Source organism: Phocoena sinus, chromosome 2 (genome assembly GCF_008692025.1).
Source record: "Phocoena sinus isolate mPhoSin1 chromosome 2, mPhoSin1.pri, whole genome shotgun sequence".
Lineage (NCBI taxonomy): Eukaryota > Metazoa > Chordata > Mammalia > Artiodactyla > Phocoenidae > Phocoena > Phocoena sinus.
The window spans coordinates 45,504,968-45,524,798 of record NC_045764.1 but is presented as its reverse complement, the minus strand read 5'-3'; the positions used below and the strand labels follow the sequence as shown (position 1 = coordinate 45,524,798).

The 19,831-nt window shown below is 38.8% G+C and overlaps 1 protein-coding gene across 1 annotated transcript in view; it reads right to left on the bottom strand.

Annotated features, from left to right (window-relative positions):
• MCTP2 (multiple C2 and transmembrane domain containing 2) overlaps window positions 1-19,831 on the bottom strand; it is a 299,372-nt gene that overhangs the window by 150,364 nt on the left and 129,177 nt on the right. The window contains 5 exon segments of the mRNA XM_032623883.1: window positions 2,969-3,004; window positions 7,100-7,211; window positions 7,700-7,776; window positions 8,518-8,538; window positions 8,540-8,655. Coding sequence (XP_032479774.1) covers window positions 2,969-3,004; window positions 7,100-7,211; window positions 7,700-7,776; window positions 8,518-8,538; window positions 8,540-8,655 — 362 coding nt within the window.

Below are 19,831 nucleotides of genomic sequence, written 5' to 3'. Positions count from 1 at the left end.
AAAAAAAATGTTGCACTAGGTACAGGGATGTCTTCTACCTTAAACGGCTGACACATAATTGCATGAAACAATGGGTCAGAAGAGGGGCCATGTGAGAATAAATACTTATCTCAGTGCAAATTATCTAAAATGAAGAAAATCCATAACTAAAAGGGCACTGTGGTCACTCATAATACAGTCCCAAATGAAAGGGCAAGGGTGTGGTCTGTATATACGCAGATTTTCTGAATACAATCAGTGACCCATCAATTCCATATTTTATCATCGTGTTTTTATCCCATTAGACTATTTGATGTAAGAGAAGAAACTGCTGTTAATTTTCTATCTCTGTAACTATGATATACATTAGAAAGTGAGAAGTAAGGTTTGGAAACATATCTATTCACAGAAAAGATTGTGTATAGTAAATATCTAAAAAGAAGTTGTTATCTGATTCAGGTCCTTTTAAGTAAGATTTTCAGTTCTCTCTTTAAAAGCCTCATTAGAAGGAAAACAAAGGCTTTTGTATGAAACCTAAAGCTATTTTTTAAAGGCAATCTCTATGTATTTACTGTATTAAAATCAAGGTCAGTATCAAAATCAAGGAAATGGGGAATTCTCTGGCAGTCCAGTGGTTAGGACTCCGTGCTTTCACTGCCGCGGGTGCAGGTTCAATCCCTGGTTGGGGAACTAAGCCCACGAGAGACCAAAAAATAAAAAAAGAAAAATTCAGGAAATGCATTAGAAGACAGTCCACAGAGACTCTGCCATTCTGGGTCCCTCTAGATGATGCAAAATTATAAACTTATGGGTCTAAGAGCAATTATTTAAATAAAGTTAAGTTATTCTAAGAATAAGATTGAGGTGAAAGAGTCAATGACATTTTATAGGTAATACATCACTTAGGGCTAGTGAAATTTTAGATACTCATAGCAAGTAATCTTCCTTATATTAAACTTCTGTTACCTAATTTTTAAATATAATATGGAAATCCTAAAAGAGAAGCTTATAGTTTAAAAATACCAAGATAGGTTGATCAGGGTATTTTAACTACTTACACAGAAGGTTAATCACAGAGTCTGTAGATTTTCCACATGACTCATTTTCATAAGCTAAATTAGAAGCTATCTCATGTTTTCCTCCCAAACTGCAAACTCTAAGCAGCAAAATGTCAACCTAACAATTGAAACTCTTCACCAATATATAAATGGCATCTCTCATATAAGACAGCAAGTAGCTTTCAATGACCTATATTCATCTAAGGTTTTACTAACCATTGCATTAGGTTTGGGCATTTAGTCTCTGAGCCCAATGAACTGAAGTCAAAATTCTAGAAACTACAATGACAGGGAAAAAAGAAGATGACAGTTCCAGGATCCTCTGTTCCTTTCATATTTTTGATAACATTTTTCCTCCCCCTCTTCATTCCTTTGACTGTTCTTCCTAACCTCTCCTGTCATCCCCTAGACTCCCATATTCCCCAAGCTCACAATTTTTCTTTCTAGCCTTTATGTTCTTCCGCAAACTGCCAGTGCTCTTCCACAGGCCGGATGTCCCTAACTAAAGATGGTTATTGATGTACAGCACCAGTGTTTTAGTGCTGCAGCAGAATCAATAAATGAGAAAATACTGCTTTGTCAGGTTTCGCCAGAGCATGCTGGGAAACTTTACCGCTGCAAATGGTTACAGCAACTCTTAATACATGAGAGGGAGAGCCGGGCGCCCTTCTGTGCAGAGAAATGATGTTCTTCTACCCTCTAGTGACTATAAAGGAATAAGACAAAAGCTGGAGGAATTTTTGAGACCATTTCACATGATTATTTATTGCCTCTGAAGTTTATTTCTAAAAAGAACCAGTCTTGGAAAACAAGTGAACAGGTAGGATTAAAAAAAAAAAAAAAAAACCTTAGCCTGTTTATTTTTTTTTTTTTTTTTTTTTTTAGCCTGTTTATTTTTAAAGTGCTCAAAAATGCAAAGGATATACATTTTAGGAAGAGTCAGAACTTTGATTCCTCTGGATTTGAGAAAGCAAGGTTTAGAAAGTTTACCTTCTTTCCTAGGAATTTGTCAGGTTACAAATCTCTCCTTCTCTCTCTTTCACATACACACGCTCTTACAAACACACGGAATCTTTGTTTCAATCTCCTTATTTTATAGAGAAGTAAACAACTGCAGTGTGGTGAGGTTAGAAATGAGAGATGGCATATATCTGTGTACACGTGTGTGTATAAATAAATGCATATACAGAGATTGCCCACGCACCCTCCCCTCGTACACGGACACATCACAGCCACCTCCATCTTGGTTATTCCTCTTTTAAAAGCAGTAGACCTGCTAAAGTAAGTTATACATAATATTTTTGGTTTTGTTTACATTTACATTAATTTTGACATTTAGTCACTTAAGTTACAATGTGTTACCTTAATAACCTGTTAATAACACATCCCTACCTTGGTACACCTATACTTTTTATAAGTTGCACAGAAGTATATAATTGTTTAAAAAGATACTAACAATGTAAAAAAGTCACCAGCATTTCATGGAGAAATCTTTAAAGAAACGCTCACACACACACAAAAAAAGGTAAAATAAAAGTAATATAAAAAAGATTGATAAAATATACCATGTATTCTTCTCCATCTTTTCACTGCCCTTATGACAGTTTCTACCTAATGGTAAATAGCTTTCTAAAGGACTAAATCTAACTGCACTACAACTCCAAATAATTCAAGCTTAATGAATTGTAACATTCTAACACGGCCGGTACATATAAAATGTCAACACTAAAACAAGTGTAAGTTCAAACATCTGGCTATGCCCTTATTAAATGAAATTTTAAAAGGGAGTTTGCTTCCTTTTTACTCATAACAGCAGTAAGAGGAAAAGAAAGCCTTTCCATGTAAAGGTTGGATAATAATCTTGTCTACATTTGTCTTTGCTACAAAGGTGAACCACATGATGTAAAGAAAAAAAAAACAGCTATATTTACCTTGCTGGCACTTAACTGCTTCCGATTTGACCAACACTAAGGATTATGTCCATTGAATCGTGAAAAATGGCAAAATAAAAGAGAGAAATAGAGCCGTTAACAACATAATGATGTTACCATGCTAGTTAGATGGTGCAGACTACATTCAAACAACTGACACCCACATTCTGAGGTTTCAGAGAAAACACACTTGAGCAAGAAAATAGTTAGAAACCTAGAAAAATCACATTTCTGTGGTTGTGTTACATCATTTTCTCACAGTATTCAAAAATGAAAAAACAAGGACATAGAATACTGCTCAGTCCTTACAAGTACATTTATGTTTTTATTTGCCTGAAAACACTCTAATTTTACCTCGAAAAGCAATGTGGAAAGGCAGGTTTTTCCTACCTGAAATACCCAGATAGCATTATAAAAATGTTTAAGAAATTCATGGACAAAGTTAGTTCATGTTTAGGTTTCTGTAGTTTTAGATACTAGAAAAAATAATTCCATTGCCCTCTGCTGAGAAAATCTCAATATTTGAAATAATAGGAAAAAACAATCTGAGTCATTTCTTCACAATGAAGAAAAATAGGCTAATGTACCAGTGAGGGAGGGAAGAAAAAAATGTTCTGAACAGCCAGTAACTTCACCACTGTTCTCTTTTGATCTCTCATTTGTCGAGCTAAGACTGCTGAATTTCGTCTACAAGTAAAGTTCTCTCCTAACAAAATCCTCTCATTACTCCTGTCACCGTCCAGTACTGCAAAGCTCTACTCTGGCTGGTTAACCAGCTAACTGGATGTTAAAACTTGGAAAAATTTGGCAGATTACAACTCAATTATGAATCTAATTGAGCAGCCCTTAGTAACTATTATGATTAAGGAAAAAAATGCCTTTAGGCAAATGACGTATCCACATTGCCAATAAGTCTCCCCAGGCAATTAGAAACCAGAAAACAAATTGTCTTTGGGGAAAATCCACTTATATTCCAGGGACCAGCAAGTAGAAACGCTGGTACAAAAATGTCTTGAAAATATTCTTCAGGAAAAACACTTTCCCTGGTGAAACTGGAAGCTCAACCACTCAGCATGTGACCCAGAGTTATAGATACTACAATCTGGGTATTAAAATCGGTTCTTTTTGTATTTTCCCAACAACATATGAACAAATATTTTCACCCAGAACAACCACTAAAATTAATCACCATCTTGTAGGTACACATGGGTATTCCTAAATAGCCTTTTGAAATACAATTCGTTTGATTTTTATATCACCAAAGATTAACAAATAGATAAGGAAATGACTGGAAAATGAGTATTACTGTCTGCTTACTACAGTACTAAGAGCTACCATATATTGGGTGTCTACCCCGTGCTAAGCACTATATTTAATCATGCTGATCCTCACAAACCTATAAAATAGATAATCTTTCTTTTAAATCTGCATTTCACAAACTGTAGCTGAGAATTAAGTAATTCTGTGAATTTGATCTGATCACTTAAGTTCTCAAAACTAAAAAGAGTGGAGTCGGGATTCAAACCCAGGCAGTCTGATGACAGAGCTCATAATTATAACTAAAATCCTATTTTTGCTGAGAAAAAGAGACAGAGGGCAGGTTTATCAGCCCTCCACCCAGTGCCTTACCTCCTAACTGTACCATTCCCATATGCACTTAAATCCCTGGCCCTGAGGGTCAATTCACAGACATTTTGCACATGTTAAGATTTTTATTGGCTTGGCTCTAAAGCCACAAAGACTGCCTCAATGACAACGGGAAGAAATATGGGTACAAAACCGAGAATTCAAACTGAAATCTCTCTATCAGGCTTTAAATTAAAATGGAAATTTATAAACAAATTATTACCAAATAATCTCAGTCTCCCGTGTTAGCTACCCCATTTAAAAACCCAATAGAAGAATATCTTTAAATACTAACTTAAACTCAATGAAAAGATCAACACTTTTCTGATACTTACTCTATCCAAAGGGCCCCTGATATGCACTGTTAAGTTGAATAGCCACACATGGCCAAGGATAAATTATTCCTTGCTCAGGTATACTTTGAACAAGTATGTAAACAGAAAAATAACACTACCAGTCAGAACAAATAGAACAGGCATTACCATTATTATTATTTTTACAATACCCCATTTTACTATATATGTACATCTATATACACACACATACATATACATGGATATGTATATATATGTATGTACACTCGTATATATAGTAAATAGATTGTACACTAGACCCTGCCAGACAAGCAAAGAACGAAGAAAATGAGAAATCGTACCAGCAAGTAGATAATGCGTACCATCTGACAAACTCTCAAAAACAGGGCGTGGAGGAGTCAAGGAAAGAAGGGCCAAACTAAATAGGATGACAAGTGTGTCTCCTTTTAGGTCTCTGAAAAGATAGGCTTTGAGATGTTTTCCAAAAACAAACTCAAGCTGCATTGAGTATTAATTGCTCTGCAATTGGAAATAAATGTTAACTGAAATGGCTCTACTTAAAAACTTCAAATTTTGGCAATATTTCAACATATTTTAAGTGCCAGTAGTACTGCTAAATATGATCCAATACACTACAGAAAAATCCACATGTGGAATAAATACACAGCTATTATGCAGCTGAAATATGCAGCTATCTTCATGAGGTCATTATCCAAGTTTACAAACCCCACTTAAATATGTAAGAAATTTTCAGAACATATCAGCTGGCAATTATGCAAGCACGTGGCAAATAATATGCTCATTTCCATGGCATGTCATTGTATCCTGGCATCCAGCTCAAGGAACCGGTCACCTACTGGATGCCCTGCCACTGAATCCGATGGCAATGCCATCAAAACTAAGAGAAGTTAAAGGAAGTCCCTCGCCACTATGTTGGGTAGAAAGAAAAATATTTTTGACATCAATTTAAGACATTTTAGCAACAAAATATCAATGTTATTGAGGCCTCAGGTTTTAACAGTGCCACTTCTTAATTAATAAATAGAGATCCCCCCCCAAAGTTATCATCAAGTAAATGCTCATAAGTAAAGAATTCAGATTAAAAATAGCAACTGTTTAGTTGACCCTCTGGCAATTGAAAAATCACTGTGCAGTTTTGTTTGTTTGTTTGTTTTACTCCTTTAAACTATCTTCAGTGAGTTCACTAGTAAATCACTCATGATTTTCATCATGAAAATAAATTACAACTAACTGCAAAGGTAATGTCAAAATGAAGAATATTCTCCACACTGACCCCACTGACTCAACTCAAGAGGTATTATTGGAGGCCTACTTTATAAACAGGCTTCAGATTTTCATACCAGATTCTAAACATGCTGAAATTTTAACACATCTTAGTCCTTTTTCAAGTAGCTGTTTTTAATTGGCTTTTTAAATGCCTTTCAAATAAATGACAATCCAAGATGCTTTCATTCTCATTTTCATTCTTGGAATTTTAAGGTATAATACCAGAATATAAAATAAGATTATGGTTTGTATTCACATACTTGCTCCTAGAAACAGAGTCCCCATCATACTGCCACAAAATCCAATGCTTTTTGATGTTACAGACATCTTTAATAGGTAATGCATTAACTAGAAATTACCATGTAACAGACTAGAGAATATTAAATGTGTGTCTTCCCAGAAGAACTCTCAATAGAAAATTTGGTAGCTAAAAGAAAAAGGAAGATGAAACGGAAATGCTGCAAATGTATACTTGATTACCTTAGTAATGTACAACACAATGACTAAATCCTGGGAACAGCTTTTCATAACTAAATAATGCCTAAGTCATCTAGTACCTAAGAAAACAGTAAATGGAAACCTTAACATTCAGAAAAAGCAAATTTTGTATGATCTGTGACAAGTAAACCATAAGCAGCAAAAACACTTAATAACAGCAATAGTATTATTGCTACAATATTAGTAATGTTTACATCCCTAGCCAAAATAGAGATCATTCCTTACTGGATTTCCTTCCAGGTTTCCAAAAGAAAGGGTGTACATTATCACAGATAGGTACTTTAAGTCTCTATACAGTTCTTCCCCCTACCCAAATAAATACAAAAATGTCAGCCATCTGGCAACCCAATTATCAAAGAAAAGCTGCAATGGAGAATTTTAAAAAGAACAAAAGGGTCACACTCACGTGTCTCCTGAAATCACACTGTTTTACTACTAGGTTCAAATTTAATACAATCACTCCCATGTCATCTTCTAAACTGTTTGGATCTTCCAATTTTAAAATATGTTCAGTCGTCCTGTAAGCAAAAAGCAACAAAGGATGGTAGCACTTATTGGTAGTACTTTATAGCCTTAGAATACATCAGGAGCTTATGATAAAAATCTCCTACCCCTGAACAGGGGTGAGACACAAGTTAAAAAAAGCACCAGGTTCAGTGAAAATAAACCAACCATCTTCAGGGGTAGAGAAACTGTTTGGCATCGCCTAATTCAACAGTCGGTCAACTGATTCTTCTCCCCTACTGCCCAAAGAAAATGTAAATACTTGTTTTAATTTTAAGGTAAGTAGGTTAATGAACACGAAAGTACAAATTCAATACACCTTTTAGGTTATGTTTACAGAAGATGTAATATCTGACCAATATATATTTGGGAGCTAAAAGCAGAAATTATAGAAAAACTCACATTTTAAAGCACTCTTTCATTTATTCTGATTTTGTCATTTGATTATCTTGAGTTCCCTCTAAAATTCACTAATAACAACTAGATGGTAAAATTACAATACCTGTTAAGCTCAAGATCACTCAGAACGACAAATGCAGAACCCATGAAATCAGATGTAGTTAAATCTCGATCATACACCTACAAAGAAGAAGGGGGGCAGTAACACACATTAATATGGAAAACCAACTGAGTATATCAAGTATGGATAAATGCAATAGGCTGGGAATTTTGAATTCGGTCTTCTGAGATCTAAAAATAATTTGCACAGTATAAAGAAGAATTTAACCAAGCTGATGGGGAGAACAAAATTATTCAAACCTGTGCATTTTGCTTACTATGGCCAAAATAACAGAAAATACTTTTAAGGCAGTATTCATATGCATTAAGATATTATGCACATGGACCACTCTCTGTAGTTTAAATGGTCTCTCATTAAAATTTAGTATTTTCCGCAGTGAGCAAATCTGCCAATTAAATAGAAATTTGCTAAATATTCTATAGCAATCCCATCCTGCACTCAACTCATGCAGTTTTAACCCAGATGTTAGAGCAATTGGTGCTTACAACCGGTAGCTTAAAGCTCTCTGAGAAAGGCTTTAGTATTTGTCACCACTGCACTGGCAGTAATATTTCTTCCACATTCAGTAAGTTTAAATAGCAATCAATGGAGATATTATTTTCACTCTGCTAATCTGAGAGTAACTTACAGTTTGACCAAGGGTATAAAGAATCCCTTCCATACTTATATTTTTAAGCCAGTGCTTAGGAATGATACAAGAATGAATTTGGGGAAGTTGACTTTTTAAGAGGGCGCAGATGGCTGGAGAAATAAATGTTTTTAATATACAAGAGGCAGATTCGAAAGTCATCTGGGATTACCTTCACACGCAGCTTTTGATCAAAGGCTTTGTATTGGCAATAAGACTACTTCGTCCCAAACTGGGTTCAAGTTCTTATATATGACTTTACTTTTGTACAGAGTCTTCCCATTCAGCTTAAACTTTCACATAGGGATCACTCGTGCCCTTTAAATGAAAAGAGAGCAAGACAGTTTTTTAAAATATACGTAAAAAGCTAGGATCTCCATTAAATAAAGATTCTTTCCACGCTCTCCAGGCTCAAAGCACTTCACTGAGCACACCCAGAACAAATGTCTCCCTGCACAGAGACTGAAGGCCCCAGAGGTGGAGAGGGGAGAGAAGTGAACATCTGGGGTAAATGACTGATTCTTCTTTGCCTTTCCTGGTAGAATATAAATGGGCTCCTTGAGCTTTTTCTGTTTGGTTTCATTGTGGGTATGTCATCACACTCTCCTACCCACAAAAAATTCAAGAAATAAAATCCACCAGCACCAGCCAAGGCATCTCAGGAGTCCTGGGGAGAAGCCCACTCCTCCTAGAATGGCAGTGAGTCAGTGAAAATGGAAAGAAACCATTTTCAAACAGTTTGGCCAGATGGCTGACTCAACAGAACCCTGTACTTTTATAATATAATCATAATAATCAATCAATCCCTGGAACCACCAACTCAGAAGCTGGGGACTCGGACCCCAGAACAGGGGTGTAGAGATTAAACTGACAAAGTTGCCATTCTTTGCCCCACCCTCCACAACCTGCGGTAAAGTAGAGAACATTGTCCTCCCCCTGGCGAGCTGAACGCCCCTCAACAAGGCCCTCCGACCCGCTGGCCTCGGGCCAACACCCTTGACCTGCTGCCTCTTCCCGGGAAGCTTTGAAAAGGAAAAGAATAATGTCCCGCTTTAGCCACTATGTCCAAAGCAGAAAGAAGGGCCGATGATGGACCCTTCTCCACATTTTTCAGATTCAGTTGAGGAAAAAAAACATGCCCACAAAACATAATACCAGGATTAATGTGTTGTGCAAGTGTGCCATCATACTCGGGACACAGAACAGTGACTGGGACAGACTTGCACATGACTACCTAGTGAAGGATGAAGAAAGGAGGCACAAATAAATGAATAATCCATGAGGGCATGAATGAAGGCTAGCCGATAATGCTACAAAGAAAGGAAAAAAATCTAATTTGGGGAGGTATGCTGGTATAATTCATCGTGAACCAGACTCTGAATAAGTGCTCAAAGACCAACAGTCTTGTTCACTGACACATTCCAGGTGCCTTGGACAATGCCCAACAGAGGCCTCCACAGATTTACTGACATGAGTTCTTGATATTAAAGTCAAGCCAATGTAGTCTAAGAATATTACATCAAAAATTAATTAGGCTACTCTGTCACAAACATTTCCAACTCGTTAATACCCACCATGAATTATTTCAATCACTTTTTTTTTTTTCCAGCTCTTTCTGAGGTTTCTGCAGGACGGAAAACTCCTGAACATGAATGCAATTCTTATACTAACTATTCTAACTGAGGGTCACATCACTTGGGGGCAAGATAATACACATTGGCTAAAAGTCTTAACAGAGTAACCAAGGTATCATTTGGAGAATTCAGCCATTCCAGTATGGCAAGGCTGCTAACTTTAAAACAAAGAAATCAAGTTACAAATATACACATATACATATTCGACACTCACGTTTTAAGTTTGGCAACAAAGGGGCAGAAAACCCAGCAGTCTATACTTTAAACCTGGACACACACGTACTCGCACACACTTCAGCAGCAATTCTGAGCAGGACAGTAAAAATGAAGGCATTACCAGCCATTCAGCGGAATAGTCACTAGTGAGTCAGTAATCTGTCCACACCCCCTCTTTGAGAGTACAAGAGAACACCTGCGGCAAGTCAGATTTTAACAGTCATTCTGATATATATAGATTAAAAAAAAAAAAGTGGGGGGAAAACTCTAATAAAAAGAGGCCTTTAATTAAATGAAATTGCCACTCTGGGACCAGGCCTTCATGCTTGTCAGCGTGCTCTCAAAATAAACATCTCAAAACCAGGCCTCGGTGGTGTCACTTTCTCACAGGCAAAGCATACTGGGTAATCCCCAGGCATCTTGACAGCTACATAATGTTCAAACTGTTTCACGGGTGAATGGCAGCAGTTGCGTGAAAGAAAATATTAATGTCTGGAATTAATAGAAAAAGGGACCAGGGTTTACAAAGCCAAACAAGGAACCAGGGTGTCAAGCGAGTACAGCGTTAATTGTTAGGGAAAATTTGAGAAGGGGGGGCAGGGGGCACGTAGTGATTTTTTCTCTCTGAGCCTAAGTGCCTCACTGTCAGGCAAGTGACATCTTAACTAGGCAGGTTCTGAAAAGGGGTCGCGGCTCAGGAATGCAACGCCCAGATTATACAAATGATGAGATGACACCTGAATGGGTGGACTTTAACCTTTTTTTCACAGGGCGCTTCATAAACAATGAGGCTACTTGGCATAAAGAGGTAGTGTGGAACTTTGGGAGGAGAATGAAACTAGGAGGCCGGAGACAGTGCCTCTCTCCTGGGGTCGCCACCCGTTCTGCCATGTGGACTCAACAGAGTCACGGAGCCTCAAATTTAGAATATGTAGCCATCACACATCCAGAGCCGGAGCTTCCTGCTCCCGTGCAAAAGGTACTGTGGTTCTGTGTGTGCTGAGACAGACTGACAGCCACTCACTGGTCCTCCAGAAATGCTGTGCCGGTTCACACTCCCGACAACAACGCGGGACAGTCCTTATTTCTGCACGTGATGCTATGGATGGTCACGCCTCCCTTGACCCTGTACCTGTCAGGCCTGCTAACATCACTCACATGCCACAAACACAGGTTGCCTCAGAGCATGGCTCAGTGTTACTGAGTACTAAGGGGGATGGCAAAGGAAGATCCACCCCAGAGCCTTTTCTTCTGTACCTGGCGGGCAGCAGGCAGATGCTATATATAACCCAAGGTCCAAGAGGTAAGTGTCAAAATAGAATAGAACTTGGGGGGTATGCTAGTTCACAGGCTGGAAAGGTTAGCTCCAGCTGGGGTATCAATGGAGGCTGAAATAAAGGAGATGGGAATTGAAACATGGGCCGATCTGGCCAAGCGGAAAAGGACTGAGGCCATGTGGGCTGGAGGAACTGGCACTGAAAGGGGAAAGAGGCCAAAATGACTAGATCTGTGTGGTGCCAAGCAAGCATTTCAATTCATCCAGAAATTAAGGGGATAAAATGTATAATGAGAAAGTTAAAAACCCCGGTTTTGAGTCAGACTGAAGTGCCTTAAGAGTCACAAAATAAGGAGTTAAGTTTTTGTTCTGTAAGAAATATAGGGTAGTTTTGGTTTTCCTGTTCTCATTTTTAAAATTTTTTAACAAGTGTAATACATGGTCATGATTCTGAAAGGTATGAAATGAAAACTCTCCACCCTCTTAATCTTTCCTCATTCCCATTCCTCATATGCACCAGTTTCTTGAGTGTCTTACAGGAAAAAATACAAGAATTGTTTTTAACTTGAATGTAATCATAATAAATGCACTGGACTCCGTGCTTTCACAACTAAAGTACCTTGAAGCTCTGTTCACATCAGCAATACAGATTCACCAGTTTTTCTTTTTCTTTTATCAAATGCGTACATTTTCATTGTGTTCTTGTATCTTAATTTATGTAACTAGTTACCAAATAATAAACATTTACATCACTTCCAATTTTTTTTTTTTTTTTTACTAGCACAAACAATACTACAACAAGCACCCTTGTATGACTATCCCTGAGTTCATATGTGATTATATTCAAAACGAACAGCAGGGCTTCCCTGGTGGCGCAGTGGTTGGGGGTCCGCCTGCCAGTGCGGGGGACATGAGTTTGGGCCCTGGTCAGGGGAGATCCCACATGCTGCGTAGCAGCTGGGCCCGTGTGCCATGGCTGCTGAGACTGCTCTCTAGAGCCCGTGTGCCACAACTACTGAGCCCACGTGCCACAGCTGCTGAAGCCCATGCACCTTGAGCCTGTGCCCCGCGGCGAGAGAGGCCACCGCGATGAGAGGCCCGCATACCGTGGCGGGGGTTGGCCCCCTCTCGCCAGGGCTGGAGAGGGCCCGTGCAGTGGCGGAGACCCAATACAGCCAAAAATAAATAAATAAAATAAATAAATTTATTTAAAAAAAAAAACTGCAGGGCAAATGAATGTGTCTTTTCTGGTTCTGACAGCCATTGTCAAATTGTTCTTCCAAAGTCTGTCAAAATTTACACTTCCACCAAGAGTATACGTTTTGTATTTTTTTTCTTTACATGCTCACCAATATTTGATGTCATAAATCTTTACTTTGAAAAACTGGCAGGTAAAAAAAATAGTATCTCCATTTTTCTCTATCATTAACATTTAGAGTAAAGCTTAGGATCTTTCATATTTTAGTGACCTACATTTGTCTTTCTTAGGGAAATTCTCACTGATATCATTTACCCATTTTTCTATGGGCTCAAGGTTTTGTCTTTTGCTTATGGATTTGAATGAGCCCTTAATTATGGAAAGCAGCCATTGGCTGTAAATCTTGTCATACTTTGTTTAGACTTACCTTACTTCTTGCAATAAGTTATTTCCATTTTTATTTAGGCAAATTAACCAGTTTTATTTATGGCACTGCTGTTTAACATTCTACTTAGAAGAATTGTTCTCACTAAAGGATTTTCAGTTAGTTCAGCCATGTTTCTTTCCACTGATTTTGCAGCTTTTCGTTTTTTACACTTAAGTCTTTGGTCCATCTGGAATTATTTTAGTGTGAGAGGGAAGGAAATTCAGGTTTACTTATGAGTAGGAGAGTAAAATGATCAGAGCCACGCTTCAGAAATATAAATCTGGCAGCAGCTTATAATTTAGAAGGAAGAAGAAAAAGGCTAAAGCGAAGAAACCTGGTAGTTGAGATAACACAGCACCGGGGAGTTGAGGAGACAGCTATACCCAAACTATAAGAAGCACCGATCCAGGGTTTCACAAAGCATGATCCATGGAACACTCATACCTCGAGGTGCTCCACGGACTGAAAGGGTTATGTCATCAAAACCACTGGGAAAAGCTGTTTACTCTTTCCTTACTTGGAACCTCCCTATGTAGAGTAAAATATTAAACACTGCTAAGAACTGTATTAATGACAAACAAGCAATAATAAAAACAGCTTAAAACTTTTCTACTCTGTATTTCATAAAATTATTTAAATATAGAAAACATTTTACTTGGGCCACCTATGAACGTAATATTAAACTCCTCCAAATCAAAGCTCTGGAAGGTGAGATGCATGCCCAGAGTTGCCTAATATGCATGGTAGGTGAATTATATGAAGATATGATAAATGAATAAACTTTGAAGTAAGATGGGCATGGTGGATTAAACTCCCAGACCTTCCTTTCAGTAACTGTATAACCTTAAGTATCATAATTTCCTCAAGCCTTACCATCTTCACCTGCAGATGGAAAAATGCCAGCTTTGCAGAATTATCTTGAGAACTGAATGAACCACTATACTTCGGTAACAAGAGGCTCCAAACATTTACATAGTATGTGCTTCTATTTATAGTATTACTACTCAATTAATTTAAAAGGGGAGAGTGTGTAACAATGTATGCAGTCCTAATTAAATATGCATTTACTTTATTTTAGCTGTACAAGTAACATGCACTGATAATTTGTCTCTATATGTCCCTTCTAAAGGTGTGATGTTTATAACCCCTTCTGTCTTCAAAAGTTGAACAGAAAATTCCTTATGTTATCTACTTCTCACAGGGATCCCATGTGGTTTGGGAAAATTTCATGAAACAATCTGAGCTGTTCTTGGAAGGAATGGGCCGTTTAAAACCTGAAAGTCACTAAGTATTCATGAGTACTAGCTACTGCCCCACCTACAGTCCTAAGGGGATTCATTAGGATTTCAGAGAACTTTGCAGGTATAATCTTATGAAAATAACAGGCAGCTCAATAAGAAGGACACATAACTCAAGTTTATCATCAGGAGAGAGTCATCAAGAACCATCATATTTGAAGATTCTGTTCTCTTGGCATTCGATTTATCAACCCAAGGGGCTATTACCGGATTGAGTGTGTTATGGAAAAGATGGGCAGTATTAACAGGTGAAGTGGTTGAATAGAACAGATAAAATCACATGGACTGGCTCAAGAACTAGCCCAATATGCAAATAAGATACATCTGTAATGAAACTCCAATTACCAACACCTTCTCTTTGCTTTTTCTAGTATAACAGCTCATGGCCATGGTAGTAGAAAAAGCAGAAAGTCAAGATTAATTAAAAAAAAAGAAAGAAAGAAAGAAAGAAAGAAAGAAAGAAAGAAAGAAAGAAAGAAAGAAAGAAAATTGCCACCATCTAGAAAAGCTTACTATCTTGGTATGCACCGAGACTTTACACACACAAACTTTCCACAAAAAGGAATCAGCCTTCATATTGTATTCTTTTACCTGCCTTCTTCAGTCAATAACACATCTGTCCCCTTCCATGCCCATAAGTATATTTCTGTAAATCAGTTTAATGGTCATTTATGTATCTATTTGTGTGTGTGTGTGTGTGTGTGTGTGTATATATATATATATATATATATATACACACACGTATGCACTATATCATATAGTTTATGTACTATATCATATAGGTTTTTAAAACTAGCATTCCTAATTTAAACTAAAAATCCAATGCATTGAATGCGAAAGCTGTATTTGTAGACAAAACCTAGTTATTTGTCACCAGCAAAGCTCATTTGCCAAGTTAAAAACTTCAGCCATATAGCGTCTCCAAAAGAAACGTGGTCTTAAGCTAGAAAAGTTTCCTAATTAAATGCATTTCTCAGAGTTGTTGTTTGTTTATGAAAGGAAATGATCTCCATAATTTTACACAAAGTTCACATTTTGTAATACCTGAGAACTTTTCTCAGGGGATATTAAGAGTTCAGTTTCAAGTCAATAATATTTACTAAGTCTTTAGGGAAACTGAGATACACATAGATGAATTCATTCTGCATAAAAAGTATTTGAACACATATGAAAAGCATAAATTTGACTTTTTTCCTATCCTCTGGCTTAAGAGTAATAAGATTCATTATATTTATACACATATCTTTAGACTCTTTGCAATATATATACCTATTTGGAATGTTTCTTCTTGCCAGAAAAAGAAGTAAATCTGAGTTGCTTTCATATGGAATCCATAAGTTCTGACTTTCTCCAAGGGTGGCTAAATAAGAGCCAGACGTGATTTCAGAAAACAAGCGAGTGATGATTTTTCAACAGCTGCTGCTGCCCTCTAGCAGTTACACTGAGATTTCCAGAGCAAGCCATGTCCAATTGCAGCTTTCTTAACAGACCCCTTCAGAAACCATAATGGGCCTTATGGAAACTCAAGGGCATTTTTCCTCAGTCCCATGGGACAGGAGAAACAACTTTCCCTTTATAGAGCACAGTCTACTTTACTTAAGAGAGCAGGAGATTCAAGTCGAGCAGAATTCCAAGCCAGGCTTTATCTACTACAATTAAATGAAGGGAACATGCACATTCCCCTTCTCCTGCACATGGTGGCTACATGCTTCGGTTTTTTTGGTACCAGCCTCAGAAGAACAGTTTCCTCCCAGACCATCTACAGGCCTTGCTGGCCACCTTCTGTCACTTAGCACATCCTGGTTGAACCACTCCTGAACTTTTCTCCCAGTGAGATTGACTCCCCTCCTCTTGGGGAGCCCACCATGGACAACAGTTCAGCGGCACCTTGTACAAGGCTTGCCCATGGCTGGACCCTGTGATGTAGTGTACCAAAGTCACCAAAATCCTTTTTTTTTTTTTTTTTTTTGCGGTACGCGGGCCTCTCACTGTTGTGGCGTCTCCCGTTGCGGAGCACAGGCTCCGGACGCGCAGGCTCAGCGGCCATGGCTCACGGGCCCAGCCACTCCGCGGCATGTGGGATCCTCCCGGACCGGGGCACGAACCCGTGTCCCCTGCATTGGCAGGCGGACTCTCAACCACTGCGCCACCAGGGAAGCCCAAAATCCATTTTTTTGAAAGATCATCCAGTGGCCAACTTACAGTGAGATTGAGGATCTGAATTTACCAATTTTACCAAAACTTGCTTATTTTAACTATTTATAAAGTTTTACCAAAACTGTTTATTTTGACTATTTTTAAAGTTTGTATAGAATAAACAAGGGGAATTAAGAGCGCTGTGGGGAGTGAGGTCCTCATGGGGCCTTCAGATTCTCCCCCTGTACCATGCTCCCCACAAAACTTCCTTCACCCCACCCACCCCACCCCAAGACTTCCCTACCTGCCCTACTCTCTGCCTGCTCACCACCTCCATTCCCCCTTATATTCTTTTTCTGTCTTTAGTCATCCCCTTTGTGGGATCTTCAGCTTAGGCCAGGCCATGTCCATTCCTTTCTATCATTTTCTTTGGCCTGAGACAAATTAAATATTATTTAAGATGCTGTTCTGGCTTTGTCTTCAGAGCCGATTAACTAATATGACCCAGAGACCTTCCAAAGTTGTTTTTTTGTTTGTTTGTTTGTTTGTTTTGTTTGTTTTGGGGGTACGTGGGCCTCTCACTGTCGTGGCCTTTCCCATTGCGGAGCACAGGCTCCGGACACGCAGGCTCAGCGGCCATGGCTCACGGGCCCAGCCGCTCCGCGGCATGTGGGATCTTCCCAGACTGGGGCACAAACCCATGTCCCCTGCATCGGCAGGCGGACTCCCAACCACTGCGCCACCAGGGAAGCCCCAAAGTTGTTTTTAAAAGTTCTCATCCAATGTTATACACTTAATTTTCTAAATAGATGAATGAAAAACATTGTCAATATACTGATGGATTCAGTAAATGGGCCATTTGGTGAGTAATTGAACAAACTGGCTTTTGTTGAAGTGGTCACTAAGAAGAGATGCCTGCACCCCTATCCTTGATGAGGTGATCAGAAGTACACAGGGGTGTAAACTCGGCTCCCCATCCCTGTTGCGGGACCTTGGCAGGCTACCAAAACCCATCAAGTGGAGGAAATCCAACTGCTACCTGAGTTTCAGGATGGGTGTTTGCATCTTTAAAGTTTCAAGTTTGCTAATGAATGAGCATCTTTCTGAATAAGCTGACGAGATGTGTCTTCGTTGCTCCCACACAAGCACACCAATGATCGAGCGCCATCTGGTGCTCAGAGTAGGTACTCCAATGTGAAGCAAAGCCCCAATTTTTGCAAAATAAAAAGTATTGACTGTGACCCTTCAGTACAGTACAACTGTGATGTGGTGCTGGCACTGGAACAAAACAACACATCCATAGGAATCAAAGAGAAATCCAAAACGCAGACCCTCATATGGACTGCATTTTAATACCCAATTAAAAAGTGGCCATCAAATCATTAGGGAAAGGAAAATTTAGTCCTAGTTAATTAAATACCCATTTGGCAAAAAGTAAAACTAAGTTCCGACTCTGGGCCAAGAAATCAAAATAAACTTGATACAGATCAAAGAGATTAATGAAAAAAATGTAAAAACAGACAGAAAAGAATATAGGTTAATGCATCTCTCTCAAGAGAGAAAAGGCCTTTCAAGGTACAAAAGCATAGGACGCAAGGAAGAAAGGAAACTCTCCAGAATAAAATTGTAAGACTGGAAAAGAGGTTTGCAACAAAAACTTTATAAACAAAATTAAAAGGCAAATGACAACGTAGAAAAATGTACATGAATATATCCAGGAACCAGGAGAATAAGCCACAGAGATAGATGGAGTTGGCTGTGTACAAAAGAGAAGCAAATATCTCTTAACCAAATATATCTCAGGGTCCAAATTTCTCTGCATAAATTAAAACAAAACCAAGACGATACTTCTTCTTTATCAAAATTGACATAGATAATCTACACACAGTGGAGTTGAGAAACGGGAAGTGGAACACTCATATGCTCCTGGTGGGTGAGCACAATAGAGGTGTTTCTCAAGAGTGAACAGGCAATTCTTGAGAAAGTAGAATCTTGAGATGTCAGATCATGTGACAGAAAACAGCCAATTCACTGCAATAAATGACTTGCAAAGAAATAAACTTTGACACACAGGTGTAGGCACAAGAATGTGTTCTGTAGCATTATTACTAGTAATTAAAATCTGGAATGATAACCTAAACCAGCACATTAAATAAACAAAGAAAGGTGTACTACTGCTTTTAATTTCTTCTCAAAATAGAACTTCTAAAATACAGAAAAATATATATATGTGAAGCAAAAATAGCAAATCATCAAGTAATTTGAAGTCAGATCCTATTTTACTTTAGAACTCAGTATTTTTTTAAAAATCAGATCTGTGTAGTACATTCAGTAAAAAATTCCAATAAGTAATGACCTACTGGGATGACTTCATCCACACCAAGCTTTCCCATGTTGGTCGCTATGAAACTTGAGGGGCATCTTCTGAGTCAAATTTAAGATGAAGAAAATAAAACCATCAATTCACAATGGGGTTCTTATTCAAATAATGCACCCTTAAAAACTAGTGTCTCTTTCATTTCTGCTGTTGCATTGACAAGAAATCAGGAACTGGTCTCAGAAAACAACCTTAACCAACCCTTTGCCTTGCTGGCAGTGGGCAGGGGGTGAGGAGTACAAAATCTAAAGAGAGGGCTTCCCTGGTGGCGCAGTGGTTGAGAGTCCGCCTGACGATGTAGGGGACACAGGTTCGTGCCCCGGTCCGGGAAGATCCCACATGCTGCGGAGCGGCTGCGCCCGTGAGCCATGGCCGCTGAGCCTGCGCATCCGGAGCCTGTGCTCCGCAACGGGAGAAGCCACAACAGTGAGAGGCCCACGTACCGCAAAAAAAAAAAGAAAAAAAAAAATCTAAAGAGAAAAACAAGAGGTATGCAAACGGTGGGACAAATTATCAAGAAACTGGGAAGAAGGGCCCTAATAAAATTGGCGGAAATGCCACAAGTCATTGCCTTTCCCAGAGGGAAAACACAGAAATAAAACCGAAAGGAGAATAACTAGAACCAGACACAGCAATAATAATAGCTCGTGGCCACTGTACATGGCTATGTCACCCCTCCCACACACACATCCCCATAAGCACACACACCAGGTTAAACCCCGTAATCACTGCTGGATGATGTCTGAGCTGGTATTCAAACTCAGATGGTCTGTGCCCCGAGTCTGTGACTCTGACCCACTGTCCAGTGCCCCCAACACTTCCCATCCTAGCACAGACAAGGTCATCTGTGTTGGGCAGCAAAGAGTATACCGAAGAGACTGCTGAGGGGCTGGCCCAAGCCCACAGAGCTGTCCGGAGGCACAG